This window comes from Molossus molossus, unplaced genomic scaffold (genome assembly GCF_014108415.1).
Source record: "Molossus molossus isolate mMolMol1 unplaced genomic scaffold, mMolMol1.p scaffold_m16_p_20, whole genome shotgun sequence".
NCBI lineage: Eukaryota > Metazoa > Chordata > Mammalia > Chiroptera > Molossidae > Molossus > Molossus molossus.
This window is the reverse complement of record NW_023425356.1, coordinates 43,956,886-43,972,674: the sequence shown is the minus strand read 5'-3', so window position 1 is coordinate 43,972,674 and position 15,789 is coordinate 43,956,886. Positions and strand designations below refer to the sequence as shown.

The 15,789-nt window shown below is 49.5% G+C and overlaps 1 protein-coding gene across 1 annotated transcript; it reads left to right on the top strand.

Annotated features, from left to right (window-relative positions):
• Positions 1-412: 412 nt before the first annotated feature.
• On the top strand, positions 413-5,502 carry IER5 (immediate early response 5). Its single transcript, XM_036273609.1, has 2 exons — positions 413-2,235; positions 5,325-5,502. The coding sequence occupies exon 1, from the start codon at positions 616-618 to the stop codon at positions 1,525-1,527; it is 912 nt and encodes a 303-aa protein (XP_036129502.1). The 5' UTR covers positions 413-615; the 3' UTR covers positions 1,528-2,235; positions 5,325-5,502.
• The last annotated feature ends 10,287 nt before the right edge of the window (positions 5,503-15,789 follow it).

Below are 15,789 nucleotides of genomic sequence, written 5' to 3'. Positions count from 1 at the left end.
GGGATGATCAGGGAAGGATCGGACTTTATTGCAGAGCAAAGTCCACCTCCATTCTCGGGTGAAAGTTTAAATGGTTTGTTTTGCTTTGGTGCTGGCAAGCCAGCGCACAAGCCAGAACCTTTACTACAAACAGTGTGGTGGCTACGCCTCCTCCCTGCCACCCACCCTCTGACAAACCCACCGCCCACCCCATCCGTCCCTGCTGCGTATCTTGTCCCCTTTAAGAGCCTGCTCCGCGGGACTAACGTTCGAAAGGCTCTGGCGCCCCTCCTCGGGCTCCGATTGGCCGCGCGCAGCTCATGGGGGCGTGCCGGCCCGCCCCGGAATGGTTGGCGGTCCCTCACGATTGGCGGGCGAGGACCATATATAACACGCAGGGTGGTGGCGCTGCCCTCAGTTAGCGACCGGACGAGGAACTGGGTGTTTGTCCGTCGTGGGGGCGCGGTGGCCAGTGAGCGCGTCATCGGAATCGGTGCCTCTGGGTAGTCGTCAGGTACCGAGGGCCCACCCCTAGGGCACACTTGTTGAGGCGCCCGATTCCTCTCCCCGCGGCCGAACGTTCCCGGGCTCAGCCCTCACCTCCGCGCCCGCGCGGGCCAAGGGGCGGCAGGCAGGATGGAGTTCAAGCTGGAGGCGCACCGCATCGTCAGCATCTCGCTGGGCAAGATCTACAACTCGCGGGTCCAGCGCGGCGGCATCAAGCTGCACAAGAACCTGCTGGTCTCCCTGGTGCTGCGAAGCGCCCGCCAGGTCTACCTGAGCGACCCGTGCCCCGGTCTCTACCTCGCGGGCCCCTCCGGGACCCCGCTGCAGCTGCCCGGGGAGCCGGCGGCCGGGCCCTCCGCGGGCTGGGGAGAGCCGCCCCCGCCGGCCGCCCCCGCCGCCTGGCCGGACCCCGAGCCGCAGCCAGAACAGCCCGCGGTCCCAGACGCGCTGCGGGCGGGCGACGCTGAGTCCGCGGCTTCCGCGACCGCTTCCAGGGACACACTTCAGGCCGGAGAGGCGGCGGCCGGGGGCACGGGGGGCCAAGCCGGAGGCTCGGACGTCTTCCCCCAGGGGCCCCGAGAGGCTCGTCGCTACTGTGGCTGCCCTCCCGGGGGGGAGGACAAGCCGGGGGCGCCGGGCGCGTCTCCCCACGGTGACTGCTGCTGCGCCGAGGACGAGCCCCCCGCGCCGCCCCCCGTCTGCCCCCGGAAGCGCAGCGCGGCGGGGGTGGGCGGCTGTGGCCCCGCGGGCTGCCCGGCGCCCGGCTCGACCCCTCGGAAGAAGCCCCGCCGGGACTTGGAGGAGCAGCCCGGCAGGGCGGGGGAGGAGGAGGAGGAGATGGAGACCGGGAACGTGGCAAACCTCATTAGCATCTTCGGCTCCAGCTTCTCGGGACTCTTACGGAAAAGCCCGGGGGGCGGCCGGGAGGAAGCCGAGGGAGAAGAGAGAGGTCCGGAAGCCGCCGAGCCCGGGCAGATCTGCTGCGATAAGCGGGTGCTGAGAGACATGAACCCCTGGAGCACAGCCATCGAGGCCTTCTGAACCCCCGTTCCCAGGCGGGCTGGAGGGTGAGCAGCGGGCGTCCGACGTGAGGGCTGGGCTTCTGGCCGCGAGGACGCCCCAGACCGCAGGCGCTGAGCGCGTCGGGAAGACTGGGTGCTGCGGGGCCCACGGACTGCCCTTGGCCTTGGCGGCCCTGCTGGGTTGGCCTCTCACTTGGGACCTCTCTTGAGACTGGGGAGCGTGAGGCTTATCGGAAGAGGACGACCGTTAATTTGTGTGTCTGTATATGTTTGTGTATGTAAGTCTGTCTTGTGAATTAAGACTGTTTTTGTCCTTCTGGAATGCAGCGCCCCTTCCCCAGGGTTGAGGAGATCGGGGGCAGACAGGGACTTTCCTCTATCAGCAGCGCCGAGAAGGAAGCGGCTGCCAGGGCCGGGGAGTTCCCCATTCGTCCTCGAGGCAGGAAGGGACTTTACACACGTCCCTCGCACGAAAGCTAGAGCCATACCAAGGCCAGGCGTGGCGTTTCCTCGCAGGATTTCATAAGACCAGAGTGCTTTAGCCGGGAGCAGAGACTTGTATTATCTCCCTCCCTCCCCATCGTTCTCACTGAAGAAACGTTTAAGCCCCGTGATGACTCTGGGAGAGGGGGATCCTGGCTGCCCTTGTCTTCCCCGCAGGGAAAGAAGCTTGATGAACTTCACAGAAGAGTTCAGGCTTGGAAATAATGGAGTTTATAGAGAAAAGGTATATTTTTAAAAGCTCTAGCTCAAAACCTACTACACAGTGCTTTTAAAAAGTGTTTAATGAAACAAAGTTTACAGACAGAACCCCTAAGTGGAAAGACCTTATGGTTTTGTAGATACGGTGACTCCAGTCTTTGTTGTATAAAGGTTGGGGGAGCTGACGAGGTTTTTGTACAGTATTTTCTCCTTCGTTGTATTGATTTTTGTATAAAAATGTAACTTTACGTGTCTAACACGTATTAAATATTTTGAAGCAATATCTCTGCCTCCTTGTCTGTGATCACCTGTCTGGGTTGGGACAGAGGTGGGGGAGGGGAACTGTGGTCCAGGCTCGAAAATTGAAGGTGTGGTTCTTAATATCAGTCAAGAACAGACTGGGGATATTGTTTGCTGACTTCACTAAGTATCAAGAGAGACACGTTTAAGGTTTCTCCCCCAGATCAGAGGACTGCTATTAGATATTAATATCAGTGGCCTGCCAGTTTCTTTAAACTTGTCACTACAACTGCCTTTTTAAGAAGTCAGTTTAGGCCAACTTGACTTTTTACAGCTCAATCTGATGGTTTCCTAATATTATTATTTTTTTTTTTTTAATCCTCACCTGAGGGTATTTTTCCATTTTTTGTACAGATAGAATGGGAGGGAGAGAGAGGAAGGGAGAGAGAGAGAGAAACATCGATGTGAAGGGACACATCGAGTGGCTGCCACCCGCACGACCAACCAGGGCCGGGGACAAACTGCAACTGAAGTACATGCCCTTAGCGGGAACCGAACCCGGGTCTCTCCGGACCGCAGGCCGACACTCTAACCGCTGAGCCAAACTGGCCAGGGCTGGTTTCCTAATATTAAATAACTTAAGTGCCAACTTTTGAAGCCTTTCCTGTCCACAAAAATGTTTTTCACTAAAACTTTCATTTTGTCTCCTGTTAAAACTATAGAACATGTTAAACCATATAACGTCTTTCATCTTTGTTACTGAAAAAAACCTGACATATGAGGGAAACTGATGAGACTGAATTGCCCAGCTGGTCAGGTCACCTGTGCATTCCAGTGGCTGTCAGGACAGACTTTTCAATGTATTTTTTTCTTTTGCTGTTATAGCTGTAGAAAGTAAAAGCAGTTTTCTCAAAGGAAATTGCTTGTGTCAAACCAGAAATGAGAGGAGGCCCAGGAGGGCTAGACAAATTTAACTTATTTAGCAAAACTTCCTGATTTGCTCTTGTCATCCAAATGGTGACATCATTGTTTGGGTGGTGGTAAACACTTAGGTGAGCACAGCCAAGTGATCCGTTCATTTTACTACAGTTACTGCACTGGAGAGAGCTTTTTGTCTAAGGCAAAATAGTTATTCAATAATCTATTTTCAGAAGTAAATCAATTAGAGAACGGTGTCTTAAAATATGGTTGCTAGTACTTTGAAATATGGTATTGGCCTATAAAGCTTATGAATAAAGAGTGTTTAAGAGATGGGAGAAATTAAGGAAAGATTAGACAAAGTAAGGAAAGATGAGACAAAGTTTTAAGTAAAGTTAGGGCCTTTGAGCAAAAGGAACACATGAACAGTGGCTTTGGCCTTCCTAAACTCCTGATGATGTGAACTTCGGTCACAGCTGAGTGGGCCGGTGCCTTGATGTTTTTGCGAATCTATAGGTGATTCATTAAGCATAAGGAACTTGTACTTTACATTCTCTCACCATAATAAAATATTCACAGAATTAAACATTCTCTAACCAGGGCCTTGTTAAAATTGACTTGTTTTCCTTTCATAGATAGCTACTTAAGTTCTGTTATAGCCACAAGAGATCCATTGAGTGCTGACTGCTTAAACAGAAGAAGGTGTCTAGGGCCTTAATTTTGCAAACATTTCCTGTTGCTAGAAAGTAATTATGATGCTTGAACAGCCATTTCAGTGCATTCTTACATTTGAAAGGGGGTAACATTTGTTGTGTTTAAGAGAACTGATTTGTTTTAGATGAGACAAAAGTTCCTGTTGATCCTTGTTTTCACATTAAGATGGACCATAAGACCACATGTCTGCTTAATTTTAGAGGCTATTAATGGACACATTTGATAGGGAGGTACAGCTTTGTAGGAATTCAGAAAAGGTCATTATCTTTTTTGTTGCAGAAGCAGTATGTGTAATGGTTAGAGCAGGGGTTTTTGAGCCAGACTTCCTGGCTTTGTATCTCAGCTCTGCCACTTTGCTGAGGGCCTTTGGACAAGTCACTTCGTCTCTCTGTGCCTCAGTTTTTTCAGATGTGAAATTGAAATAATCATCTACCTCATAGGGTTGTGCAAATGAATGAGTGAATGCCCCTAAAGTTCTTAGAAAAGTACCTTATACATAGTAAGCAGTCAGTTGTTATTGTTAAGGTAGAAGTGAATTCTGTGTATACATCAGATATATTATGGTCAAAGAACTGTGTAATTTACAAGAAAGGAGGGGAAGGGAGAATCTATTTGTAAATTATTCTACCTGTGAATGTTGGGTTCTTTTGTTCTTCTGTTTTTCTCTGGATACTTGGTATCCCAAAGCTTAGTTCCATCAGCATCGTTTTGCTGTTTTGCTGGTCGGTATGTCTCACACCAACCCTGCAACTTTCCTGATTGTATCAAACAACTGTTTTCACAGAGTAGTAAACAGGAGTGAAAACACTCAAGGAGCAAAGATCTTGTTGACATGCTTTCTGTGGATGAGTAAAGGAAAAAAAAATAGCCCGCAGAGTTATTTTTAGCCTGAATTGCTTGGGCATAGACTGTTTCTTAAGCCGTGTTAATTGATGGGTCCCGGAAAAGAGCCCGTCCAGTGCCAGGATGGGGTTATCACACAACTAATCAGATTCAGTGTGACTAGGGTTAGCACCTAACTACTCTCGACCACACTGGGTGGGTGGGTGGGTTTTCTTGATCAGATTAACCTTAGCTCTGGTCTAGAAAAAACCTTTTTTTTTTTACTGCCATGTAAAAACCAGATATTCAAAGTGCTTTTGACAAGTGCTCCGAGAAGATCACTTTAATAATGAGTAAAGGTGTTAAGTTTCAGTCCAGTACTTCTCAAGCATGTCTCTTTAAAACTGTCTTCCCACTCAGATTGAACCTGGGGAAAGGAACTAATGATACACAACTTGAACTGCCCCTTTGAAGTGACTGCGTTTGCTCTAAGGTACCTAATGCAGTGATAATAACCTCTCCATTCCTACCATTCATCACTGGATTTGGGGGTGAGAAGTGAAAGAGAATGGGCCATTTAACAACTTCGGTAGAATGCTTCTCAGAATAAAGATATAGTAAATATTGGGAACAGAATTAATAATGACAAAACTCCATTTTGTCGCTGGATTAGTCTGGGTCTCTTACTGCAGCTTGCTAGGCATGACAACGCAGCTTAGAGCCTGTGAGATGGGGTCGAAAGGCTAATACCCACTGTGACATGGGGTTTGATGGACATTTATTTCCTTATACTTTTTTAAGTAGAGTTAATTCAGTTCACTGGATAACCAAAGAACTTCTGATCTCTTGCCCTAAATATTTTATTCTGGTCCTGTTTGTGAAATTTTTATTCTCCTAGCCTTGCTTTTATCCCAGCAGTTACTGAAAGAAAACGAGAATGAAAAGAAACACTGATCCAACCCTCCCGTGACTATGAAAGAAGCCATTACTATTAGGTGCAGAACTCCAGTGGAGAGTGAGGTCTGCTTCCCAGGATTCCTGGCACTCTTTCCAGTAATGAACAGTTTGTCTCTCGGCCTTTGAACCATTGTTCAGATTTAAAATTCTACCCAGTGGAAACCTTGGGAGGAAAAATATAGTAGAAGCAGAGTTATGTTAGGAATCATTGTGATCTTAACTCAGGCCCTCGGAGTTTTTCAGACAATTCGTGCGGGCACAATGGAGAAGGGAACATGTGAGAGCAGAAGGTGTAACAGGATACACACATCTAGTAGAATGCTTCCTTCCTGATCCAAACACAGTCTTTCCCAGTGCCTGCCACCTCCCCCCTCCCCCAGTGGGAAGGAGGGTTTTAAAAATAAAATCCCTCTCTAGCAATTGCTCTATCCCAGAGGAATATAGCCCAAAGCATCTCTGCTGGACTATATCCTGGGGTTTATCTCAGACATTTGGAATCTTACAAGCTGGGCGGGAGAAGCCTCCAGGGACTGCATTCCTGAAAGGGCCTCTCTCTCCCCTGCTCTTCTGACCAGCTGCAGCCTCCACCACTGGACCCTGCCCACTTATGGGCAGAAAGAGGCTGCCTACTTATGGGAAGGTGAGAAAGAGGATTGGCCATCAGGTTTTGAAAGCTGTGGGGGAAAAGGCTGGTCCCTAGCGCTATATCCGAGCATCTCTAGACACTATTCTTTTAGGAGCCTGGCATAAAGTCGGCCTGTAATATTTGTTGGTAAATCTACTTATTTTATATGATCGAGTTTTCTGGAACATGGTCACAAACCCCTATGTCTGTGTGATAAGCCACATCCCTAACTTAAAGGACGAAGGTGAGACTCAGCTTCCCCTTTTCTACCCATTTAGCACCAGGTGGGCCTTGGTCCCAGCTCTCTGCTTTCCCCTGTGAACTAGGCCTCTGCTAGGCCAATCATTCCAATAGGCAGACTCCTTTCAGTGTTCCCAGAACTTGGTGATGTGCCAAAAGCCATGTGTTCCCACCTGTTCATCCTTTGACCCATTCCACCTCCCAAACCTCGGAGCAGGGCAGCTGCTGGAGACTTGTTTTCTCTGTGGTGAAAGAAAACCCTTCTGTTTCCTCTGCTCAAAGCACTGCCGTTGTCTCTGATGCAGGATTTCTTAGGCTGCTCCCACACTTGACCCCCGTCCTGAACCCAGGTACCACCCATTCGAGTTTTTCTCCAACTTCATCCACATCTGCTTGGCTGTTTCTGGCCAGCTGCAGCACCCCTGCCCTCAGTGGACGGACACTTCCTTCGGTGCATGGCCTTGCTTCTCTGTCTGTCTGGGTCTTTCTACGCCTCCCCTCCCCCACCCCTCCTGAAGACACTCACAGTCATTGTTGGCCCGGGAGAGTCTGCACAGGGAACGCTGCCACCCACTAAGAAGGACAGAGTTGGATTTCTTGACCCTGAGACTGGCAGAGTTTCCAGAGATTCCACGCCTGCCTCGGAGATGAAGATCAAGCCACAGCTGTGGTAGCTGGGCATCTAACCCCAGAGCCTCACCGACCCCCAATTCCATCACAGAGGCTGGGGGGGGTATCCATCCTAGAAACAGGAGCAGCGCTGAAAACCGGCTTGGCTGGCGGCCAGATGGAGGGAAGGAGAGGCAAAGCCAGGGCCGCCCAGACGGGGGCCACACGGCGCTTCCCATCCCCCTTCCCTTCCCTGGAGCCGCCTCTGCCGCTTTCTAGAACAGATAATGAATCACAGAGCCGCTCTGATGAAGCAAACCCAAAGGCACCTCTCTGCCTGGTCTCCCTGATCTGGGCTTTGATCGACTAATAGAAACTTTTACTGTGAGTTACCAGAATTGGGGAGTCCTTCTAACCCACCGGACTCCCAGAGGTAACCAGCAGAGGTGAGCTAGAGTCTCAGTGCGAAGGGAGACTGTGGGGTGGAGGACAGTCACCAGGAGGAATTGCCACTGAGTCAAGTTCTGCTCAGGGTCTTCGGCGGGTGGTGGACCCAGGGAGGAGCAGCCCCTCTTTTCTTTCTCCCTGGCTTGTCTCAAGCTGCACCCAACCTCCCGTTTTCTTCCCACAACTTCCCAGTTTTATTTTTGGTTTGGAAAAGGGCGAGCGTGCCTTGGCATCTGCATTTATCAGTTATCTCTCTCTCTCTCTGGTTGTGTGACCTACTTTAGAGACTGGAGTTGCTTTTCTTTTTATGGCCGTGGGAGAAATCCCAAGTTCAAGTAGCTGAACTTGAAGTACATGGGACGACGCTACGCTCAGGTGGTTATTACTCTGATTTCTGTGGTTTTCACCCCCATTACAAGTCAATCCGGGCCTGCCCTGTGGAGAGCAGTTGTAAAGATACTGCGTGTCCTGTAGTCACCCCAGCATCAGACATCTGGCCCACCAGGGAGCCAGAAGCTCCTTGAAGCGCCTGAACTCTCCTCTGAGACGGGAACAGAGAGGGAGAGTCTACTACTTACCAGTCAGGAAAGAGTAAACGAGGCCCAGACAGTGAGTAGGTCGACTTGAATGATCAAGTGAGGTCCCAAGCAGAGGCAGGGATAGAATTCACCTGGACTGGTTCCCGGGACCCCTCTGAGCAGGGACTCATGGACCAGAATCTGAAAATGTGACTCACGACTTGGAGAGTCATTCCCTGTTTCTTTGGTTTCTATTTATAGTAAAAAAAAAAAAGTATCCACTTGCCTCACATTTGTGATTTGAAGATAAATCAGTGTTTGTAAAGCAAAGCTAGAAGATATAAACAATTCAGCCCTGGGTCCCATCTATTAAGTATTTACAGGAACACCCAGAAGGAACTCATCAAGGGGGAATACAAAGATGCAAACAACAGGATCTGGCCCTCAAGTCAGACCAGGGTCCAGAGGAGATGCCAAAACAACATAGAACCTCCACTTCCCCAAATCTGACAGCAGCCCCTTGCTTTCTCAGTAGGGTCCAGGGACCAGCAGCAAGGGTGTCATCTGCAGTTCCTCAGAAAAGCAGACTCTCAGGCCCCAGCCCTGATCAGCTGACTGCATTTTGACAAGATCCCCAGGTGATTTGCATGCACTCGAAAGTTTAAAAAGTGGCTATTTCCACTGACCTCAGGGTCAAGTGTGAACTCAGCTTGAGGTCACTCAGAGGCTTAGCTCCCTCTCGCTACTCCTTCCCTCACATCCTCCAGCCATAAGATGCTATCTGCAGGCCTCTGGGCCTTTCCAGCGCTGCCCTTTGGGGGGACACAGCCACCTTAGAGATGCTCCTTCGAGCTGAGAGCATACTCTCTCCAGGCAACAGAGAGGGCGGACTGCTCGGACCTGGTAAGGGGGAAGCCTGAGGGTCGGGGTAAGAGGGAAGAGGGCGCTACCAGCAGAAACTCAGCTTGCAGAGAGGTGGGGGTAGAGCCCCAGGAGATGGGCAGCAGAAAAGTCAGGGAAAATGAGAACAAAGACCGCGTCACTGACCTAAAGCTTGGTGAGTCTGGGGAGAGGTTCTGGTAGGAGACAGGAGAGAAAACCCCATTATGAAGGGAGGGGATGAAGCGATGTGGAGGCTCTGGCTATATCCCCTTCCCCAAGAAATTTGGCATAAAAGGCAAAAGAGAACCAGGATCCTGGCTCAAGAGGATGTTGGCTCAGTTCAAAGGGCCTGCGAATGTCTCAAGGCGTAAGTAGTAGCTGCAGAAACAGTTATTGAGGTGAACGGGGCCTGAATACATAAACTGCTAAGGATGGGTCTCTTATCAGAAGGCATCGACACCTTCTTCTCCTGACAAATAAAAGGAGACTGGAGACACTAATAAATCACCCCAGGGACCTTGTTAGTATCAGCAGCCCACATTCTCTTCCTTACTCCCCGCCCTGACTGCTCCAGCTCACCAGTTAGCAGGGTAATAAACTGAGAGGTTCTGAGGATGAAGGACCTTCCCCAAACCCAGTGCCACCAGCTGCTAATCTAAACCTTTCTGGGGCTTCATCCTCTTTATATACTAGGAGTTTAAAACACATTGGAATGCAGGTTTGTGCTATGAGGAAAGCAAAATTTGGGGTTCTCAGCAGAAAACACACACACACACACACACACACCCCCCACACACACATTCCTGGTCTGTTCTCATTTGGAAAGCCAGTTATGAATGAGTGTGGTTTGCTGGGTAAAAAGCAAGTCTGACCTCATCTGTCATTGTCAGTGTTACAGAGGATTAGTCTGAGGCTGAGAACAGGTTGAGACATGTCCTACAGAGGCTCCGGATGCTGAGAGAAGGAAACCGAGCAGTTTCAGTCTCTGAAGGCAACTGCTGAGAGCTGACGGAGATGAGAGGAGGAGTAGAAGAGGGAGGATGGATGGATGGATGGGAAAAGCAAGAGAGACAGATGTCTGGTGATTTCAAGAGAAACATGAGACTACAATAAACTCAGAGTCAGAAAACAGGAAGAATGTGAGCAAAGGAAAAGGTAGCAAATGGACTGAGAACTGCAGTGTATTTGATAGCACAGCCCGGTCCAGATGGGGACGTGGCATCAGCCCTCAGCAAGGTCCTCTGCAAATGGGGGGAGATGCAAAGAGCGAATAGCTCTCCTTGGTGGTGGGAGCATTTTGTGCTGAAGCTGTAAGAGATTTACAAAGCGACATCATTACTGGACCTTCCTTACAATTTTCTGAAAGGATAACATGAGGAGGCCCTAACTTGTTAGTCTTTGCATGCCTAGACCACCCAGAGACAAAATTCAACCCAGAGCTCAAAATTCCTCCGTCTGTTTGCTCCCTGTCCTAATTAGCTGAAGCTATTTCTAAAAACAGACCATCTCTCACAGATTCCCCTGCAGCCCTTCCCCACTGCTACCTGCCCCCAGTGCCTTCTCCTGAGTTCTGTCTGCTGCTTCTATGCCAGCTCCTCAGGTGCCAGGGCTGCAGACCTTGACCCCCCCCCCCCTCTTGCCAACACATCTACACACTTGCTAAAGCATATAGCATTGCCTTCATTCACAGGGAAGCTCATTTCCATTCCTGCTTCTCAGTTCCCACTGTCACCTTCTTCATGATTTACTTCAAGCCCTTGTGACTTTAGTCCATTCTCCCATTCCCTCCTAGCCCTACCTTAGAACTAACAGATGATGCATCTTACAACATCGTTTTGGTGATGTCGTCAGTCTCAGATTCAAAAGCCTCTCATGCCTTCCCATATTCTACGTGAACTTCTCTGCCTGCCATTTAGCCTTTCATTCAACCGTTAGTTATCTGCCAGGCACTGAGTACAAAGATGAGTGAGGAACTTGGTGCCTGGGGGGAGAAGAGGGGTGAAAAACTCATTACAATTCAGGTTTAATACTATGGTGATCCAAGAATATTGATGAGGGGTGCTTAACCCAAACAGAATGTCAAGAAAGGAGTCCTGGGAAGAGGAGGTTATTTCTGTGCTGAGTCCCTAAAGGCAGCTAGAACTGCATGTGCAAAGGTCCTGAGGCCAGAGAGCTGATTGTATCTGGACATTACAAATGCTTCTTTGTGGTTGGAACATAGGTGTGGAGTGGAACATGCCCCGAAGGATTAGGAGAGGTCAGACCACAAAGGCCAGGCTTGGAGGTTTGTTCATTTGGAAAGATATGGGGAAGCCAAGGAAGACTTTTAAGTAGGGATGGGATCCAATCAGATTTGCATTTAGATCCATCACTGGCTATAGTATGACAACGGGACTGGAAATGGTAGAAGAGAAAAGACTGGAGGCAGAGTGAGGCAAGGGCCAGTTAGAGGGCTGCTTAATAATCTAGGGGAGAACTTAATGGGGCTAATAGCAACAGCACCCTTCTCCTCGGGCACTACTGTACATTGCCTGGTATTAATTTCCTGGCATCCTCTACCGCTCTCTTCCCCTCTGAATTGTAAAGTCTTTGAAGATAAGTGCTGGGCCTCAATCTTATCTACGTAGAGGCCCTTCTGTGCCAGGATCTGCACTGATGTCTGTTGAGTGATAGAAAGTTAAAAAAAATGGGAGCTAGCCTAGAAGCCTCAGGCAGGAGGGAGCACACGGCCACAAGGAGAAAGGAATGTGAGGTTTCCAGCCTCACTTCCTGCAGCCCAGCTGGGTGCCCTCTCCAGTTTCTGAGTCACCTCTTTCTTCCTAAATTGTCTTCCCCCAAAGGATCTGAAGGCTGCAGGGGTATTGAGCAGAGAGGGTAGTGGTGCCATCCGATTCTTTTCCCTTCTAACGATACAAAGAGCCGCGATGTGACAATGGCCAAACCGAGAAGAATGCAGCAGAACAGAGCTGTCTGCCTCTCAGCCCTGGGACCTTGCTGCTATTGAGGGTGCAACTGCCCTTGGAAAATAGGCAGAGGGTGGGGAAAATAGCCCCGAGAAGCTGAGTGGAAGGGGGCTGGAGGGCAGGCAGCCGCCTCGCAGGCAGTGAGGAGAATCGAATCGTTGCAGTCACCTCTCCGGCTCCCCGGCTGTCTTGTAGATAATTGCCTGTTTACGCACTTCCAGTTCTCAGAGGCTGTTGGACTCCTGCTGCTCTGGGAATTGTGGGCGTATAGACCCCCCTTCTCTCCTCACCTTCTCCACTGTATTGAACCCACTGGGAAGAAACAAAGACCAGAGTTCAAGTTCTAATGAGGTCTCCAGTGAGGTAGAGGTGCTAGTCTTCATTCGTCCCAGACAGAGAGATGTTGAAATCCCAGAAGAGTCTTTAAATTGGCTGCTGGCCTGGTGCTTGGAATGAGTACCCCCTGGGGGTGGGAGGGCTCGGGCATCTGGGGTGGAGTTCTGGGAGGGGGGCTTGAAGTACTAGTAGTGCTACTCTGGCTCATCCTTCCCCAGTCCCTACCCCCAGGGCATCTGAGTGCAGCATGTAATGAACCCCTGAAAGTCAGAGTGGATTAAAAATGTGATACACACAAGTATGCAACTTGTACTCATAAGGAAAACAGTAGAAGATCAGTGAATCCTTGTGTGTAACTATAACCAGTAAGAGCTTGGACTAATGTTCCCCAAAGGGAATAGACATTAACTAAGTTCCTTATCTGCATTCTGCATTTCTATCATGAGGAGTGGTCAAGTATTAGTTTCAGTTAGACTTTGTGTGCGTGGGGACCTGAGACTCCGAGAAAACATTGACAGTTTGCTAGTAAAGCAGTTGGTATGCAATCATCTCCTAATTAAAGCACATTATTGCTTATTTACAAATGTTAGGGCTGCAATAACTAACCCTTAGGAGACCCCCAGGTCAAACAAACAAAGATAAATTAGTATAGCATATCAACAGGAACCTATTTGAAGAGTTTACTGTTGCTTCTCCTTAGGGAGATTAGGTCCTCAAGGACTCTTAGCCTTGATCTCTGTTCAAGTTCAATTCTCCCCTTTGGTGAGGACCCCAGGAGGCACTCGGAGTCCCGACCAGGAGGGAGAAGAGCAGTATCTCTGATGGCATCAGGGGCATCCCTGCCCCTTCTTTTCCTCCACTGTCCTCTGCTCTCAGCAGTACTTGTGCCTCCCCCAACAAAACCATGTTTTCCTGGGATTCCTGGACCTCGTTCCCCAACACCTGCCAATTACTCCTTGCAGACATTTCTTGCTGTAATTATTTGCTCACATGTTTCTTTTCCTGACCAGACTGTGCCCTCCCCCCTTCTAAATCGCATTTATCTCTCTATCCCCATAATCTAGATCAGAACCTAGCACGTGGTAAGTACTTAGCATCAGTTGGTGAGACGTTGTCTGGAGAGACCTGAGTCTTGGTTTGGCCATGCACAATCCGCATAACTTCCAGCTAGTCACTTAATCGTTCTGAGTCTTAAATTCTTCATTTTCAGATAAATTCTGCCAATTCCAACTCAGGGTTACAAGTGAAAAATGAAGCCACCGTGGACGTGCTGAACAGAGCGCCGGGACGGAGGTGGCAGGAGGGATGCTCAGCTCCAAGCAGACACATTTGTCTTAGTATGTTCGGGCTGCCATACCAAAAGACTGGGTGGCTTACACAACAGAACTTATTTCCTCACAGTTTTGGAGGGTGGAAGTCCGAGATCAGGGTGCCAGCATGGTTGGACTCTAGTGAGAGTTCTCCCCGGCGAGCGGACAGCTGCCTTCTCACCCTATCTTCACATGGTGGTGGTGGAGAGAGCTCCCTTTTCCTCTCTAAGGCCACAGTCCTTGTGACCTCGCTTCACTTTATTAACCGCCTAAAGATCCTATCTCCAGAATCAGTCACGTTGGGGGTTAGGCTTCAGCCTAGGAATCGGAGGGGGCAGGTTCAATTCAGTCCATAGTAATATTAAATGAGATTCAACCGTACCTGGAACCCTTTAGTCCTGCCCCCCTACCTCTCAACCTGCAGATCGTGAGTCCAAGCACCCTCTTATCTTGCTCTCTGGACAACAGACTGTCTTCCTGGTCCTCTGTCAACATTTATTCTTTATGACTTCCTGTCTGCTTATTGCTGGGGCTACTCTTCTAGGCTTGGATTGGGTGCCTACACTTGGAGCATGTAGTAGTCGAAGCTATCTTTTAGGCTAAGAAGTCAAAAGGAGGTCTTTTACTGATTGGTGTTTTAACGCCCACCTGAGTCAAAGATACAGGAGCGGACCTGGAAAAACAACTGAATTTCTCTGTGATGGAATTTCTTCCCCAGTTCAGAGGAGACTGCAGGGGTTGTCTGTACCTTGCTAGCATATCTGGAGAAATAACCAGCAGTCCTGGGAAAGCATTTTGTAGCTACAGTACATGAATCATGACTTGTGTGCTTACTTATAGATGTCCACAAAACGAAAGCATTTGTGTGGCATATCCTATAGTTTATGAAGAATTCTCATACATTGACTCATCTCATCCTTATAACACCATTTCACAGATGAGGAAACTTAGGCCTACATAGCCCAGCAGGTCCTCCACCTACATCCTCTGTTCCTTCCTCCAGACCAAGGTAACCGCACTATAACACTTCCAAGAAAACGCAGGGCTCTAAAAACTAGCCAAGTTGAACTCTTTATGCTCCCCCACTGGGAACACAGATCGCTGGTACTCTTGTTTTATTGCCCCATGTGAATCCATTTTTGCTCTGGTGTTTTATGGAGTTTGAGGAAAAAAATATATGTGCAATGTGGTGACATTCTTAGAAGAAAGGCCTTTATTAATGCAAGACATTAATTATTGTATTATGTTCGTTTGATTTGGGACCAAATTTCAAAGGACCCTGAATACTTTCTGAGCGTATTTCCTTGGGATGCTCGCCCACCCAGCACAACTGAATGTGGGAGGCACTACCTGGTTTTAATCATCTCATTTGCTAACCATCAATTTAGTTCAGAGCCTTCTATGTGCCAGGGGCTCTGTCCTGAAGGAAACTCACATTCCAAGTAAGTCGAGTAGGCTCTGTCCCTTAAGAAGGACAGTATAAATGGAACCCTCTTTGGTATGTCCCTCTTCTTCACCCCAACCACACACACATTTGGTTGGTCAGAAAGTCTCCATTCTGACCCTATCAACGTGGATGCCAGAGACACTCTTGGGGATCTGCAATGTTCCCTCTTCAGCATACCTACACCTCGCACGGGGTGGGGGTCACGCACCATCCACATCTTCCTCTGGTGGGGCCGTAATCCCAGATTGGAGCAATAGGTACTTTTTTCAACGGTGCAGTGCACTTGGGGAGGGGGTTCCCCAGGGCGATTCCCCTCCAGCCAAGTGCTTCCTCGGCCCCCACTTTCCAGTTTCTCCTGCCCTAGTGCAGGAGAGGGCCTTCTTTTCCAGGTCCCTGGCCTCTGCCAAGGTCTCCTCCCATCCCAAGAGGAAGGGCGAGTGATCCGGAGAAGATCTCCAGGGGCAGGGAGGCTGGGCGGGGCCAGGGGCGAGGAGACGAGGAGACCAGCCCGGGAGCTCCGCCGCTGGGGAGCTTCCTCCCTCGGCCGGCCG